Source organism: Salvelinus sp. IW2-2015, linkage group LG27, assembly GCF_002910315.2.
Source record: "Salvelinus sp. IW2-2015 linkage group LG27, ASM291031v2, whole genome shotgun sequence".
Lineage (NCBI taxonomy): Eukaryota > Metazoa > Chordata > Actinopteri > Salmoniformes > Salmonidae > Salvelinus > Salvelinus sp. IW2-2015.
In genome coordinates this window covers 8128268-8146548 of record NC_036867.1, presented here as the reverse complement: position 1 = coordinate 8146548, position 18281 = coordinate 8128268, and the positions used below count along the sequence as shown (strand labels likewise).

General features: G+C 43.2%; 1 protein-coding gene across 1 annotated transcript; it reads right to left on the bottom strand.

Moving 5' to 3' along the window:
- Window positions 1-366: 366 nt before the first annotated feature.
- On the bottom strand, window positions 367-12323 carry slc22a17 (solute carrier family 22 member 17). The gene is made up of 10 exons (XM_023973424.2): window positions 11820-12323; window positions 10350-10899; window positions 8145-8248; window positions 7531-7685; window positions 5272-5437; window positions 4500-4615; window positions 4267-4372; window positions 3421-3644; window positions 2628-2739; window positions 367-2422 (listed from the first exon to the last, which is right to left on the bottom strand). Exons 2-10 carry the CDS (start codon window positions 10839-10841, stop codon window positions 2146-2148), a joined length of 1752 nt encoding a protein of 583 aa, XP_023829192.2. The 5' UTR covers window positions 10842-10899; window positions 11820-12323; the 3' UTR covers window positions 367-2145.
- Window positions 12324-18281: the final 5958 nt, after the last annotated feature.

Here is an 18281-nt window from a genome sequence, read left to right as displayed (position 1 = left end):
AATAGAAGTAAACAGCAGCCAGCTTGTCTCTGGACACATGCACATCTTTTTTTAGTGTCACTGTTTTTGTTATTGGTTGACAAGAGCAGTTGAACTGGTATCAGCAATGTTTTGCAAGGTAATAAAGATGATTATATCATTGCCGGCCAGCATTCAATAACACTGAAATTATGTTACTGTCACAAAAACACAATCTGGCCACCAGTCATGTTGTAAATTGTTTTCTGGGGGGGGGGWACGGTGTACAAAACAAAAAGTCAATGATACAATGTTAAAGGACTTAAAGGACATGTACAAGATCAATATGATGTGGGGCTGTTAGCTTTCTGACGACATCAATACACAGACAAGACACATAACARCCCATTGTTTACTTAACATTTTATTTTCAATTAAATCAGGTTCAAGTTATTTACATAATTACATTGCTGGATTACTTAACAGATAATCTTAAGCAAACAGCATTGTCTAACATTTTATTACTATTGTCAAGTTATTAATAGTTATTTTCATCATCAATAATATGAATATTATAAWTGTTGAGTGCATGGTAAAGAAACTACCAAAGACCGGCAGAGGGAGGTGTTTCGGTAGGTAAGTGTATTTTTCCCTCCCTAACTTCAAACCCCATCCTGCCTAGCCCTCACCTCTGCCCTCCGCTCAGAGAAGGCTGTGGAATAGATTCAGTGAAGGTCACTATACATGATCTACCATTCATTTCTATTGGGTACAACATAATCTGAAAACACAACCAAAACAAACTGCAAATGCATCCAACAAGTTTGTATAGTTACCAGCACGGTGTATTCATTGCGTGCTACAAATATGGGGTCAAATACAAAATTTTTGACWAAATGTAATACACTATAAGTTAATTTGTACAAATACTTATGACCCCTTCATATGGGGGGGGGACTAGTTTTAATTTCTAAACGGTAAAACAGACATGTATGAAAATAACCTTAAATAAAAGGTGACATTATCTACTGTCGCCTCATATGAAACATTTGATCTCAAAATGCTGGAGTATAAAGCCAAATGAAAAGTTTCAGCTTCACTGTCTAAATAAACACATAGGGGAGTGTAAAGGTGTGTCCATCCATTCTCTACCATACATGTCTATTTACACAAGGTTTTCAGCTCTGAATGCACAGGCACTCTATCATCTCTTCCTGTCTTCAGAGGAGCCTACAGTAAGGTGGGTCTGAGAGCAGAGACAAGACCATCAAGATTAATGACCCATAAACAGAATTGGCTCCAGGCCACATCTGAAAATGTAATTCATATAATTTTATCACATCCAATCAAGTTTGAGGAACTACAGTACATTAAAATGTAATTTTCTCTCTTTTTTATTAACTGATTGTAGGAGGACATCTATTACTATTTATTTGATGCAAGTTCACAACGTTTCCTCAAACTACTCTCTATTATAACGTTACTCAATTAATCTTCAATCGATCAATATTATTTTCCCCATTGCCTTTAAGAGCAGTAGACAGATGTGCTCTATCATCTTGGCTAAGTGCCATGCTTTTGCACAGTACAAAAGCACTCTGCCAAGATCCAGCACTATGTAACAAAACTCCTACTGTTTTTTATCAACAGATAAGCCAGCATTCATTAAGTTAAAGAAACTAGGTTTATGGTATTTACAGGGCAGTAGATCTGCCTCTGTGAGCTGTGTGTGATGCCATGCTCTGTCAGATCATACACATCAAAGGTGGGCGTTCTGGAGCAGCTGATGCGCTTCCCTGACACGCAGGCCTTATAGGAAAGGTGGGGGGGGGCAGGTCACTGCATGACGAGCACTCTCCACGCCGCCATCCGACCAGGGCCACACATACGCGTGCGCATATACACAGTCACGTACACACACACACTCACTTCATTGGCAGAAATGGAGACAGACGAACGACGTATGGCCGCCCCACCCACACTCCTTTGTTAGGAATGACTAGAAAATGATATGTTAGAAAGAGTAGAGTGTGTGGTTGATTCTACCATCTCCCTTCACTGGCTCTACACAACCATCTTAACCAGACAGCACTTCTCCCTCTTCATTTTCACCCATCTTCCTTTCTGCAGCATGGACCTGGTGACACTCTGGGCTGGCGTTATGACTGATGTGTGACGTTTGGGCGGCTAGGTCTCTGGGTTGGGGGTGGCCAGCAGGGGAACGTTGTCCCTCCTCCTCCTGCCCAGCGGGGGGCGTCGGTACTGCTCCCCATCGGCCAGCGTCTGGGGCAGGGGTTTCCTCTTGCTCTCGGGCAGCAGCAGGATGGAGAGCACGGCCAGCAGGGCCAGGGAGGAGTACACCACGTGGTGCAGGAAGTAGCCGTAGTGGTTGCGCAGGTCCATGAGGGGCGAGGTGAGGCGGCCCACGCAGCCCAGGGCCAACACCGTGCCCACGCCACTGCCCCTGGACAAGAGGGTAAGGTCAAAGGTCAGTGATTTCCAAAAGAGGAAGGGCCAGGGAAGAGAGATAATACGAGAACCAAGCCTGACATTACACCCATTCACATTGAAGTCTAACATGCCTTTAAGGCCTAATAATACGCCTAATACAAAGAACAAGCCTAGATCATGAAGACTCATGTGACAGTCTATGAGTTGCTGGTCCTTACCTGATGATGGTGGGCATGATCTCTGCAGTGAAGAGGACACAGAGAGAGGCAGCCGCCTGGGAGGAGAAAAGTCCCATCACTGAGAACACAGTGATGGCCGCCTCACTTAGATCTAAGAGAGGGACAGGAGGGAGAGTTAACTTAGCACTGAACTCCCCAGGCTCTGACTGGCTTGTGATTACAGCTGAAACTGAGACATGGCTTTGATTTTACTGCCATTGCAGTGTCCTACCACCATTCAGCCACAAGGTGGCACCATGCAAAGAGGATCTGTGCTTCCAGTAATGAATGTCCATTGAAAACTTACGGAGTCGTAACTATACTGAACAAAAATATAAACGCAACATGTAAAGTGTTGGTCCCATGTTTCATGAGCTGAAATAAAAGAGTCCAGAAATATTCCATAAGCACAAAAAGCTTATTTCTCTCAAATTTTGTGCACAAATTTGTTAACATCCCAGTTAGTGTGCATTTCTCCTTTGTCAAGATAATCCATCCACCTGACAGGTGTGGCATATAAAGAAGCTGATTCAACAGCATGATSCTTACACAGGTGCACCTTGGTGCTGGGGACAATAAAAGCGCACTCTAAAATGTGCAGTTTTGTCACACAACACAATGCCACAGATGTCTCAAGTTTTGAGGGAGTGTGCAATTGGCATGCTGACTGCAGGAATGTCCAACAGAGCTGTTGCCAGAGAATTGGATGTTCATTTCTCTACGCACGCAGCTTAGAGGAAACAGGGGACATTACATCTATTAAGGGCAACTTCCACCTTGAGCACCAACTTACACTCCATCAGTCCGAGGAGAATCAGAGATGCCAGCCCTGTCATTGTCATGGCGAGGAGCAGGATACCACGGCGACCACACCTGTTCACGGTTGCCCATAACAACAGCCAGGCCCCTCCTCCAGCACAGACGGACAGCAGATAGGTCCAATAGAAGCTGGGGGCAGTGCCTCTGACATCACCCCGAAATGAGCTGTAACAATGACTAATGCCATGGGAAATGAACCTGACAGACAACAGGAGAGAGATGGAGATGGAAAATCATGGTCTGTTTGGCAACTACTATAATCCTATGTGTGCTTACCAGTACAATGTTGATAAAAGCAAGGGCAAACCTTTACATTAGGTTGTTTGTATCTAAGTGTGGCATACATACTGATACTACTATGTTTGGTTACCAGAATGTTGTTACTACTTGAAATGAGTAACTGGTGCAGTTACTGAGTAGTTACATGTAATTAAACAAAGAACTTAAACTTTCATGTAACTACTGTAGTACTACTAATACTACTATGCGTGCAACTATTTAAGGCTAAAATCATWAATTGAAACAATAACAAAGCAGCCACCCCACCTGTGTGTTGGTGAAAAGCTAAGGGATAGACCTGGGGAAATGTAACCACTCTCAAATTCATAGACGGAGCTATGGATGCAAGGACTGACCATCCATGATATCAAAATTATTGTTGTAACCATCTTTTGAAACTATACCGTGTTTGTTTACATACATTTAGTTTACAATTAATTGAAAAAAGTCCAAAAATGGATGTAGCAACTAAGGAATCCAGCTTTAAAGTGTGACCAAACGTGTGAGGGCTAACTTCAAATGACACAGTTAGGTGACTTACGAGGTAAAGCCGAGCACACACATGTTTTTCCAGATGTTCCTGCTGTGTACAAGCTCTGGGAAGGACAGGTGGGGGTAAGTAGAGGGAGACGGCTCCGAGTCCAACTCTGCAATAATGACAACAATGTCACACCACCATGTCACAGTGGAGGCATCAGCAGAGACGTTTTCAAACAATAGACAGCAAATCTCATGAAAAGACCAATGCAGAAAGACAAAATGGTTCCCACACACCTGTGAAGCTCTCGTCATCCCTCTCTCTATCTCTTCTTTCACTGAAGGAATTCAGATCAGCTGATCTCTCAGAGAGAAGAAGCCAGCGAGGAGACTCAGGAAATACTCCTGGAATACTGAAACAAAACAGACATTTTCATGTAAATTCCTAGCTTCCATATTACTATATTCTCTCTCCTGGAACAGCAATGTTGTTATATTAGAATGAAAAAAATAGGAATATGCCACTTAAAGGACGCATTTATCTGAAAGAGACTTTTACAGTCATGCGTGCCCACTACAGAATCGAACCCACTATCCTGGCGTTGCAAGCACCATGCTCTACCAACTGACAGAGGACTGCATTTTATTTTCTCGGTGTTTAATTTGCTATTTGCAATAAAAAGTAATGCTATGAAACAAAAGGCGGCAGGTAGCCTTGCGGCTAAGAGCGTTGAGCAAGTAACTGAAAGGTTGCTGGTTTGAATCCCCGAGCCAACTAGGTGAAAAATCTGCCGATATGCCCTTGAGCAAGGCAATTAACCCTAATTGCTCCTGTAAGTCACTCTGGATAAGAGTGTCTGCTAAAATGTAAACGTAAGAAYACTGCACCTTGAAGACAAATGCTAATGTATTCTGACTTGAACTAATTGCTGAATGAAACAGGGGGCTTTAAATCAATACAATGCTCTCAACAAGTTAGTTTGCTTTTAGGTCTTTAATCAAATTACTACCATATTCCGCATTCCCTTGTGCATAGGTTTCTGTCCTCCAACACAGCACACACACTCACCCATAGGTGAGGAACAGAGAGAGTGGTGCAGCCCCAGCTCCGAGTAAGCCCCTCCAGGACTGGCAAGACAGAGCAACACCCAGCAACAGCAGCTCCCCAGAAACCGTAGTTAGTCCTGCCACCATGGTGACCAGCAGACGCAGTGAGGGATCACAGAGTTCAAGACCTGTCAATCAAACAAACAGAACAATGAATGATTACAGACACAACAATGTTGTACAATTAGTAAACAGGTTTGGTCTTCGGTCAATTCTCAAAATAGTTTTAAGATGCAGTAGTGTTTTGATGCTATTATTTAGAGCCTTGTGTACTATGGCAGGGGTTCCCAAACGTTTTCACTTCATTTCAACATGTCTAATGTGTAGTCGTGATATTTGAGTGACTATTATCTATGGGCTAAAAAAACTACATTAAAAAATGCTAGCTGACATGGGCGAGTTGATCTGGATATTTCTGACAAGTTATGAATAGCTCTCTAAGGTACAGTGCCTTCRGAAAGTATTCAGACCCCTTGACTTTTTCCACATTGTGTTACGTAACAGCGCTATTCTAAAATGGATTAAATAAAAATCTCAGTAATCTACACACAATACCCGATAATAACAAAGCGAAAACGTATTTATTAAAAAAGCCTGGTTCCTCTCTAGGTTTCTTCCTAGGTTTTGGCCTTTCTAGGGAGTTTTTCCTAGCCACCGTGCTTCTACACCTGCATTGCTTGCTGTTTGGGGTTTTAGGCTGAGTTTCTGTACAGCACTTCGAGATATTAGCTGATGTAAGAAGGGCTATATAAAATAAATTTGATTTGATTTGATGTGAAAAATAAAACACAGAAATACCTTATTTACATAAGTTTCACCCTTTGCTATGAGATTCGAAATTGAGGTCAGGTGCATCCTGTTTCCATTGATCATACTTAAGATGTTTTTACAAATTGATTGGACATGATTTGGAAAGGCACACACCTGTCAAAATAAGGTCCCACAGTTGACAGTGCATGTCAGAGCAAAAACCAAGCCATGAGGTCGAAAGAATTGTCCGTAGAGGTCCGAGACAGGATTGTATCAAGGCACAGATCTGGGGAAGGTTACCAAAACATTTCTGCAGCATTGAAGGTCCCCAAGAACACAGTGGCCTCCATCATTCTTAAATGGAAGAAGTTTGGAACCACCAAGACTCTTCCTAGAGCTGGCCACCCGGCCAACCTGAGCAATCAGGGGAGAAGGGCCTTGGTCAGGGAGGTGACCAAGAACCTGATGGTCACTCTGACAGAGCTCCAGAGTTCCTCTGTGGAGATGGGAGAACCTTCCAGAAGGACAACCTTCTCTGCAGCACTCCACCAATCAGGCCTTTATGGTAGAGTGACCAGACAGAAGCCACTCCTCAGTAAAAGGCACATGACAGCCCGCTTGGAGTTTGCCAAAAGGCACCTAAAGACTCTCAGATGATGAGACACAAGATTCTCTGGTCTGATGAAACCAAGATTGAACTCCTTGGCCTGAATGCCAAGCGTCACTTCTGGCGGAAACCTGGCACCATCCCTACGGTGAAGCATGGTGGTGGCAGCATCATGCTGTGGGGATGTTTTTCAGCGGCAGGAACTGGAAAACTAGTCAGGATCGAGGCAAAGATAAACGGAGCAAAGTACAGAGAGATCCTTGATGAAAACCTGCTCCAGAGCGCTCGGGACCTCAGACTGAGGCGAAGGTTCACCTTCCAACAGGACAACAACCCTAAGCACACAGCCAAGACAACACAGGAGTGGCTTCGGGACAAGCCTCATACCCAAGAAGACTTGAGGCTGTAATCGCTGCCAAAGGTGCTTCAACAAAGTACTGAGTAAAGGGTCTGAATAATTATGTAAATGTGAAATTTCCTTATTTATTTATTATTATTATTTATTTTTAATTCTAAATCCTGTTTTTTCTTTGTCATTATATAGTATGGTGTGTAGATTGATGAGGGGGAAAAAACKATTTAATCATTTTTAGATTAAGGCTGTAACCTAACAAAATGTGGAAAAAGTCGGGGTCTGAATACTTTGTGAAGGCACTGAATGCAATGACTTACATGACAAGAAGAACTATCCAATTTCGAAATCGCACCTTGTGCATTCTACTACTCCAACTTTCAAGAGTACATTTAAAGCCAGACTGAGTTCCTTTGGGGGGGGGGGGGGGGGGGGGGGCACCCCCCTCTGCCAACCCTTCGCACAGTTTGGAAACCACTGTACTATGGCATCAGTATCTGGATAGTACTCACGTGTGATGTAAAGCGTGAGGTAGACACCAGCACTAGCAGCAGCCAGGCAAAAGCGCATGACAATAAAGATAGGGGGGGAGGTAGAGACGCACACAAGCACGCCAAATACCACAGAGAGGGTTAGCGAGGTGAGCAGTGTCTTCAACCTGCCCAGTCTGAGAAAAAAACAAGGAAGAGAAAATACAAAGATCTTAGGGCATAAGCAGAGGCCTCCGAACACCATGGGCCAGTTTCATGGAAATTAAAGCCAGGTGTAGGCCTCGTAAACATTCCTGGATTAAGCTAGTAATGAACCAGGGTCATTTTAGATCAAATGTTTTGTAATGACCATGTAAATACATAGTAAAATACATATTATGGACACCTATTGTATATTCCCAGACTTTATCAGGACTGAGACAACAAATATACTCAAACCATGTTCATTCCACCACATTTTTAGGACCATTGTCTGGATTCAAGTGCAGTCTAAGCCTGAGTCAGTGAAACTGTCGCCGAAAGCGTCATTCTTGTTAGCTAATTCAATTGGCTTCATCTGACTCTCAATCCTCAAGAGGTCTCACCCCCCTAGTCTAACCCTCACCTTTTCCTTTGTTTTTCTAGTGTCATCTTACCTGTCAGCAGCAAAGCCCAGTCCCAGGCATCCTGTCAGAACACCCAGGATGAAGGACACCTCCTCGACTGGGACCAGCCAGTACTGACCACACACTAAATCCCACTGGGAGAGGAGAGAGAAGGAAGGAGGTGGAAAACCAACAAAAGGTTACAGAAAGAGAAGAGAGGGAGGTAGACATATGTTTTGTTACGCACAATCATTCCATCAATAGGACATTGTTCCAGGTAATACAAAACAACTAATTTCAACCAAACTACACTATATTGAAATGTTATTTCAATCATTTCCATTTTGTTAGAAATAACTTGAGCATGGCTTTGTTATTACATCTGAAGTGCTCCATTGGTGCATTCGCTACTGTTGAAAGCTAAGTGATTACAATGAGATAGCATAGTTTCTGGGCAGAGTCAGGAAGCTGCTGCTAACAATGCCTTATGTAATAGGACCCTATACAGGGACGCATGAAGAGCCTGTCACATACTATCACTCATCCTATCCCTGGTTCGGCATGGCTGAACTATATACACTGAACAAAAATATAAACGCAACACGTAAAGTGCGGGTCCCTTGTTTCAAAACCCCAGAAATGTTCCATAAGCACAAAAAGCTTATTTTTCTCAAACGTTGTGCACAAATTTGTTTACATCCCTGTTAGTGAGCATTTTATCCTTTGTCAAGATAATCCACTCACCTGACAGGTGTGGTATATCAAGAAGCTGATTAAACAGGTGCACCTTGTGCTGGGGACAATAAAATGCCACTCTAAAATAAGCAGTTTTGTCACACAACACAATTCCACAGATGTCTCAAGTTTTGAGGGAGCGTCCAATTGGCATGCTGACTGTAGGAATGTCCACCAGAGCTGTTTCCAGTTAATTTTATGTTAATTTCTCTACCATAAGCCGCCTCCAACATCGTTTTAGAGAATTTGTCAGTATGTCCAACCGGCCTCACAACCGGCCCACGCCAGCCCAGGACTATGTCTGTCTGCAATAAAGCCCTTTTTTGGGAAAAACTCATTCTGATTGGCTGAGCCTATGCCCTCCCAGGCCCACCCATTACTGCACCCCTGCCCAGTCATGTGAAATCCATAGATTAGGGCATTATTTATTTATTTAAATTGACTGATTTCCTATTATGAACTGTAATTTAGCAAAATCTTTGAAAATGTTGCATATTGCATTTATATTTTTGTTCAGTATAGTTACCTCACAAATGATAGCATTCATATGGACGACGTGCTTGGAAAAAATAAGAAATGCCAAACTTGCACACAAACAAGTTCACAAACTGCCCAAACCAGTTATGAACATGAATCAAAAGCATTATAATACCCTTGGCCCTAGACCTACGCCTTCTGTTTCTTCCCTCTTATACTAAAACCTCAATGTCAAATGAGCATATAGACGTCTGCCCTGACAATTCTACTACAAAATGGTGTTACAAGGCATTTGCTTAAAGATGTTTAGTTCAGTATTTCTACTGAAGCCTTATTGATTAATGGTGGAGACTGGTGAGGGCTCTTCTGGCTTCTGTGAGAAGTTGCTGAAGCAGCATAGTGGCGTTATACTGGTCGATCATGACTAAAGGTAAAAATACACTCGTAAATCAACCGCTGAATCGAGCCTTCTATTAATGAACAGAGAGACTGGATGATATTCCTGCTGTCTACAAGCACATGGTAAAACCGCTGCAGTAGTCTGTCTCTTAAATTACAATGACTACTTTTGACCAGTGTATGTTTAGCTAACCACAGAGGGCAACGGGCCGACAGAACAGCTTACAGAAGCACCAGGTTTCCCACCCGCATCACTCGTGGAATTCAAAACAAATAGAGAGAGAGTCCACAGTGAGCCAAGTGAGAGCTAAATACCTCCATGGGAAATTGTGGGTGTGGTGGACAACAGTTCTGCTAAAGACATTAGGCCTGAAGCGTCATAAGACATTTTATAATAAGTACACACATCATTACTGCTGCAAAGCATTGGATCATGTTTTCTGACACTGAGAGTGCTGTGACTGTCTATGACATTTTTAATCAAAGCAGTGTTAATGGTGAAGGCATTTTTTACCGTGTAAGGGTAGCAGTGCTTCACTTCTTATCAGAATCTACTCAGTAATCCATTATGTAATTTGGATTCTGAGACCGGGAAATACAAACTAATCAAGAAAACAATGAGACCGACAAAGTTCCTTGAGTTACCTCAGTAACAATGTTAATTCTCAATCCTTCTGTGACATTGTAGTCCCAGCCAGCATCGCAGTTCTCCACCCCGGACTGGGTACCGTTGATATACTGCTTGCACTGAGACAGCCCTCCGCTGTCCCCCACTCTGCCACCTTTCTCCCAGGGCAGAGAGGCGTTGAGGACCTGCGGAGCAGGCGAAGGTCCCGGGAGGCGGCAGTGGTGGGGTGAGGTGAGGGTAAGCAGGGCGTCCGAGGAGAGAAGGAAGGCCAGGAAGAGATTGGGCAAGAGGGAGAGACAGATGAGCATCCTCTGTTTCTTCCTCCCTAAGGCCAGGACCATCACCTCCCCCGTGGGAGGCAGGGAGGGTGGAAGCGGGAGGGAGGAGGAAGGAGCGGGAGACGAGGGAGTGGGAGAAGAGGGGAGGGGGGGAGGCGGACAGGGGGAAGNGGGGAGGGGGGGAGGCGGACAGGGGGAAGGGGAGGGGAGGGGGGACTCAGGTGATGTCATGACTGAGGGTCAGAGAGGTTGTGGTCAATCCTGGGGGAGTGGGAAATATGGGAAATATCTGTGGAGGGAAAACATTTAAAAAATAATGACACTGACCATGACTACTTTCTCACAAATATATGATTAGCTACAGTGCACCTGCAGAATATGATGAAATAACAACAATTGTTCAGTGAGTGAATGGATCTTCATTCTTATTTATTTACAGACTTAAACAGTCTTTTTTTTTGTTTTTTTTACTTTTATAGTGCATAATCATAAACCCTGGCAAATTACATCTCCAATCCCATAATAGAGGCAGCAATGCCAACCACATTAAATCATGTTAAGCTTTGTATTACATTGGTGGATATACCCATTCTATTGCTGGGTGAATCACACAGGAAGTGTTTATTTGTAGCATGGCTATACACGTGTAGGGAATACATTATACAGCTGTATCCTATTGCCCAAAATCAAAACAAGGTATTTGGACATGTTGTTTTAAGACTACACTAACAGCCACAAGTGCACATGGTCTATTATGTTAATGTTCTAGGCTGCTACAAGGCCAGGAAGTTCTGCTAAAGGAATTCCAGTTACATAAGAGGCTTTTCAGACAGGGAACAGTACTGCATGGAAGGAAAAGAGCAAACGCATAGTTTAATAGAGGTAACATAGAGCAACACACCAACCACCAGAAAAAGAACATTCAAGTAACATTGTACGATCTCACTGGGCAAATACGTCAATTTAACGTCTATTATACGTTGGTTCCACGTAATTTCATTGAAATGACGTGGAAACAACGTTGATTCAACCTGTGGGATGAATAAATGTCAAGCCTACACTGAAATGGTGGTGTCACATTAGGTCACTGACAAAAATGCACGCACGCACCTGCCCCGGGCAGACAGACAGCAAAACACATTATTCTGTAAATATACAATATTGTCACAGTTTGGGTGGCATGGGGACAGTAGGGGCAAAATGACTTACCCCTTTCCAGTATTATTATAGTCGTCAGATATTATAATACATCCGGTAGGTTAACGATTGCCCACTGTCACTTTCAAACGTCCGTTTTGGTAAAGCCAAAACATTGCAGGGGATAAAGGGAACAGTGTTCCGAATTGAGTTGGGTTTTCACCGCATTCCCTTTACTCTTCCTATGCGTCTTCTCTCTGTCGGCTGTCGATTATTCCATCCTCCTGTGACATAGGCTACTGTCCCAGGGTAGTATTGTATGAAGCACTGGAAACTAAAGTCATGTCAGAGAAGAAAACGCCGTTTCAACATAGACACCTAATTAAGCAATTTTTGGGCTATATTGTCATGCTCGACTTCTATGGTCCCTGATTTCTAATGTTGTTGCGCGACCTAAGTGTATTGTCCGCCGACATGAAAGAAAGTGTTAAGTAATTAAATAATACATTATTATTTCCGAAATCATCTTAAAGGGGACGGGTGACAGCCATAGTCGAACCGATCCTCTCTGGGACAAAGGGGGTGGAAAACTGCAATGGGGGAAGCGACATTCAGACTCGTGAGAAATCGGGTGAAATCGTTGAGGAGACAGACGTCCCCTCTTTCACTGTAAATTAAGCCATCTGCCGCATGGTGGGGCCATAATTCATAGATTATTCTCAAGGTTGAAAAAACGCACATTATGAGTTGTACTACACTGAACAAAAATATAAACGCAACATGTAAAGTGTTCCATGTTTCATGAGCTGAAATTAAAAATCCCAGAAATGTTCCATAAGCACAAAAATAGCACAAAAATACTCTAAAATTAGCAGAAAGTTGTTTCCATCCATGTTAGTGAGCATTTCTCCTTTGCCAAGATCATGCTTCATTCGTAGATGATGTTTGAGTGTTGGAGTGTGCCCATGGCTATCCGTAAATAAAAAAATAAAAAACAGAAATGGTGACGTCTGGTTTGCTTAATATAAGGAATTTGAAATGATTTATACTTTTAATTTTGACACTTAAGTATATTTTAGCAATTACATTTACTTTTGATACTTAAGTATATTTAAAACCAAATCCTTTCAGACTTTTACTCAAGTAGGATTTTACTGGGTGACTTTCACTTTTACTTGAGTCATTTTCTATCAAGGTATCTATACTTTTACTCAAGTATGACATTTGGGTACTTTTTCCAACACTGCCTCAGACCACGTGTATGGTGTCGTATGGGCGAGCTGTTTGCTGATGTCAACATTGTAAACAGAGTGTCCCATGGTGGCGGTGGGGTTATGGTATGCGCAGGCATAAAGTTCGAACAATGAACACAACTGTATTTTATCAATGTCAATTTGAAACCACAGAGATACCGTGCCATTCATCTGCCGCCATCACCTGATGTTTCAGCATGATAATGCACGGCCCCATGTCGCAAGGATCTGTAAACAATTCCTGGATGCTGAAAATGTCTCAGTTCTTCCATGGCCTACATACTGTAACAGGCTGCAGGGCAGTGTTGCCAACTAATTTTCAGGATAATTTAGAGGGAAATTGCGTGCATTTTAGCGTTTGAGTCACTTTTCAAAAGTTGCTAAAAGTTCCAAATACATTTTTAAAAGTAGCTACATTTGTTGCTAGGTGCTATTTAAAAGAAAGTTGCCAGGGTAGTCTGAAAAGTTGCTAAATTGGCATCACTGCTGCAGGGTTAAATGTAACACTGGTCGTAGTCCCATGCTCAGACGTTTGCATGCATCAACTAATGGTTGTTTGCCACATCATCAACTGTGCCATTGGACACCAGATTGCTCTCACATAATTATGTGGTTAGCTGATATGTAAAATACCTATCCAGGCATTTTAAGATCTGGCAGGGGTCAGCAGCATCTAAGCAGAGGAACACACCAAAAGTCTTCACTGGTAAAGATAAGGKGTAACTGAAAATGATTTGAATCTGATATGAAAATACACTAAATTAGGGCCCTCGCTASTGGTGCAGCTGTCTAAGGCACTGCATCGCAGTGTTGCGGCATCACTACAGCCTGGGGTTCAATCTTGGGCTGTGTCACAACCGTCCGTGACCGGGAGTCCCATAAGGCGGCGCACAATTGGCCCAGCATCATCCGGGTTAGGRGAGGGTTTGGCCAGGGGGGCTTTACTTGGCTCATCGCGCTCTAGCGATTCCTTGTGGCGGGCCTGGCACCTGCAGGCTGAATCTGGTCATCAGTTGAACAGTGTTTCCTCTGACACATTGGTGAAGCTGGCTTCTGGGTTAAGCGAGCGGGTGTTAAGAAGCGCAGCTTCATGTTTCGGGAGGACGCATGACTCGACCTTCGCCTCTCCCGAGCCCGTTGGGGAGTTGCAGCGATGAGACAAGATTGTAATCACGAAATTGGTGGGAAAAAGGGGTAAAATAAAAACAATACACTAAATTGTCCAATTTTCTTTACATTTGCATGCCCCCAAATGTGTTGGAAAACAGTTGGTGACATAAAGTGGTTTCTGTTTAACAAAATGATTCTGAAATAAATTAATCTAATAATTGATAATTTTTCAAAAGTTATATATATTATAATCTAATTAAGTTAGATCTATATGTATTTTTTTTATATATATACAATAAGGGGAGCCTAAAGAAAAATAATACACTTGTTTAGAGATCAAAATTGAAAACAGTCTTTACAGTTTTTTCTGAGTGCTGAGGCACTATCTTTGAAACTAGGATATTTTTGCAAAACTCTACACACCTTAACCAAACCTTAACCAAACCAGCAAAACATTATACATCTCTTGCAAAAGCAAATAATTCTTGCAAAACTCTTCAAACTCTCAACATCTAAAAATGTTGTTTTTGCGTCAATACAGTACACACAAACCATCATTTGAATAAGCACACGAAGCACCAACTACGCACTGATAGTATAAATGAAAAACACTTGTGACTTTTGCTTGTTCTGTGTGCAGGGCATAGCAGTTTGCAAGTTGTGTCATACATATAGTAAACACACATACACACAGGTATCCAAACGTGTAAATATGGATGTGTATTCCGAACATAACACACTATCAATACAAATAATGAGGGGAAAGTTTTTTGTTTTTTCTCAAAATGTTCTAACACTCCTCAAACAACAAAAGCGCAGTAGAAGAAAATAAAAACGTTGGTGCTAGAAAAAAAAGAACAGATTTTTTTGGGCTACAACTCGCCTTCTTTGTGGCTATAAGACTTCATCCACATCACATGCGATGTTGTCTTGAGCTAGGCAGCGTGGAAAGTATCGCCTGGAGTGCCGTATCCAGGCCTGGCATGACCCCTGATCCATGTCTCCACAAGCCTCCTCCATTGCCTGTAGAAGGGGTATGCGTTGGTGGGGCTGGCGATCATACATCTTCCAACGCCATGCAGAAAATAATTCTTCAATAGGATTCAAGAACACAGAGTTTGGGGGAGATTGAGTACAATGAGAAGTGGGTGACATGTGAACCAATTGCGTACCACAGCATCCCGGTGGAAACAAACATAGTCCCAGATGATAASGTACCTGGGCTGCTCTGGCCCCTGGTCATTAGGGATTAGTCTGTTGTGGAGGGTGTCCAGAAATTTGATCATGTGTGCAGTGTTGTATGGGCCTAGGATTGCATGATGGTGAAGGACGCCATTTGACTAATAGCCAAATTGTTATGTTGCCACCACGCTGTCCCGGAGCGTTGATGATGGCACGTGTCCGATGATATTTCTGCCACGGCCCCTTGTTTTTGCAAGGTTGTAACCTGCCTTGTCCACATATATTAGCTCATGATGCACTGCATCTGCTTCTAGCTCCATGACTCTCTTAGAGGGACAAGACAAAACAATGTAGCACAGTAGGAAAAGACAGGGATCAGTCAATATGATGTAGCACCATACACTTCCAGATCCAGTACCAATGATAGGATAGTATAGCTTACCTGCACATATTCATATCTCAGTTGTTTTACACGGTCTGAGTTTCTTTTGAAAGGGACTCTGTACAGCTGCTTCATCCTAATTCTATTGCGTTTCAGTAGACGAGACAGTGCAGAGAGACTCACTTTGTTGAAGTTTTGGAATATGGTGTTATCTGCCATTATGTGGTCCTGCAGTTCTCTGAGTCTGATGGAGTTATTTGCAATGACCATATTTACAATGTGGGTCTGGCCAAGATGTTCAAATGTTCATAATTACAGCATGGTCAAATATAATAATCACAGTAGTTGGTCGAGGTGCAGCAAGTCAGCACCTCAGGAGTAAATGTCAGTTGCTTTTCATAGCCGATCATTAAGAGTATCTCTACGCTCCTGGGTCTCTAGAGAGTTGAAAACACAGGTCTGGGACAGGTAGCACGTCCGGTGAAACAGGTCAGGTTCCATCAGCCGCAGCAGAACAGTTGAAACTGGAGCAGCAGCAACGGCCAGGTGGACTGGGGACGCAAGGAGTCATCATGCCAGGTAGTCCTGAGGCATGGTCCTAGGCTCAGGTCCTCCGAGAGAGAGAAAGAAAGAGAGAAAGAGAGAATTAGAGAGAGCAATCTTAAATCACACAGGAACACCGGATAAGACAGGAGAAGTACTCCAGATATAACAAACTGACCCTAGCCCCCGACACATAAACTACTGCAGCATAAATATTGGAGGCTAGACAGGAGGGGTCAGGAGACACTGTGGCCCCATCCGATCCACTCCGGACAGGGCCAAACAGGAAGGATATACCCCACCCACTTTGCCAAGCACAGCCCCCACACCAAGAGGGATATCTTCAACCAAGAGGTTCAGACCTCTTAAGCCCTGTTTATCCTGGTTCTAACATGCATCCTTTGTCCTGATCTTGTCTATATTCTGATTGTGCCCACATTTTCAGACAGGTGTAGACGATTAAAAGATGCACATCTAATCATATGACTACGGCCAGTACATCACTGGGGCCCGAACTCCCTGCCACCCATGACCTCTATACCAGGCGGTGTCAGAGGAAGCCCAAAATGTCAAAGACTCCAGGCACCCCAAGTCAAAGACTGTTCTCTCTGCTTACCGCAGGCAATGGTACGAAGCGCCAAGTCTGTGACTTAAAAGGCACTGAACAGCTTCTATCCCCAAGCCACAAGACTGCTGAACAGTTAATCAAATGGCTACCGGAAATTGACATTGACCCCTTTTTATTTATTTATCTTAATTATTTTGTATGCTCTATGCACACTCACAAGACTCTACCCATACTGCACTGACACTCCAACAGTGCACGCGCACACACGCACACGCACACGCACACACACCACACACGACACACACACACACACACACACACACACACACACACACACACACACACACAACACACACACACAACACACACACACACACAACACACACACACACATATATATGATGTCACACACACACTCCACAGACACCTTTCCACTGCTGCTAGTTTATTATATATCCCGATGCCTAGTCACTTCTCTTTTTAGTTGTCCCCAACACACTCACCTTAAATTTAACACTAACCATAACACTTGTAGCCATGCATTACCCATGTGCCAAACTGGAATGCACGTTCTCTGGTTTACACTCAGTTTGTAATTTTGTAACACACTTTGCAAAAACGGTAAACACAACTCAATGCTTTACACTCAGTTTGCAATTTAATAACACACATCTAGCAAAACTGTAGAGAGTAAGAGGGGTGAGAATATGAGGGACGAGGAGGACAAGGAAGACGAGGACAAGGAAGTGAATAATAAGAGGAGGAGGAGGAGGAGAAGGAGAGGAGGAGAGGAAGAGGTGAACGTAGGACAGGGAGAGAGGACGGGGAAGAGGAAGAGGAAGGGGAAATCAGGAACACAATAACTGATGAAATCAGAGTGACTGTGGTTGACCATGTTGTCAACCATGGTGAGGCATGAGGGAGACTGGCAACGGGTTCAACCAAATCTGAGCCGCTATACTGTTGCAGGTTTCATCAGGATACTTTAAAATATGGTCGACTGTTCACCCCAGAGCAGAGACCCACATTGTAAATATGGTCATTGCAATATACTCCATCAGACTCAGAAGACTGCAGGACCACATAATGGCAGATAAACCATATTCCAAAACTTCAACAAAGTGAGTCTCTCTGCACTGTCTCGTCTACTGAAACGCAATAGAATTAGGATGAAGCAGCTGTACAGAGTCCCTTTCAAAAGAAACTCAGACCGTGTAAAACAACTGAGATATGAATATGTGCAGGTAAGCTATACTATCCTTCATTGGTACTGGATCTGGAAGTGTATGGTGCTACATCATATGTGACTGATCCCTGTCTTTTCCTACTGTGCTACATTGTTTTGTCTTGTCCTCTAAGAGAGTCATGGAGCTAGAAGCAGATGCAGTGCATCATGAGCTAATATATGTGGACAAGGCAGGTTACAACCTTGCAAAAAACAAGGCTCAAATGGGCGTCCTTCACCATCATGCAATCCTAGGCCCATACAACACTTA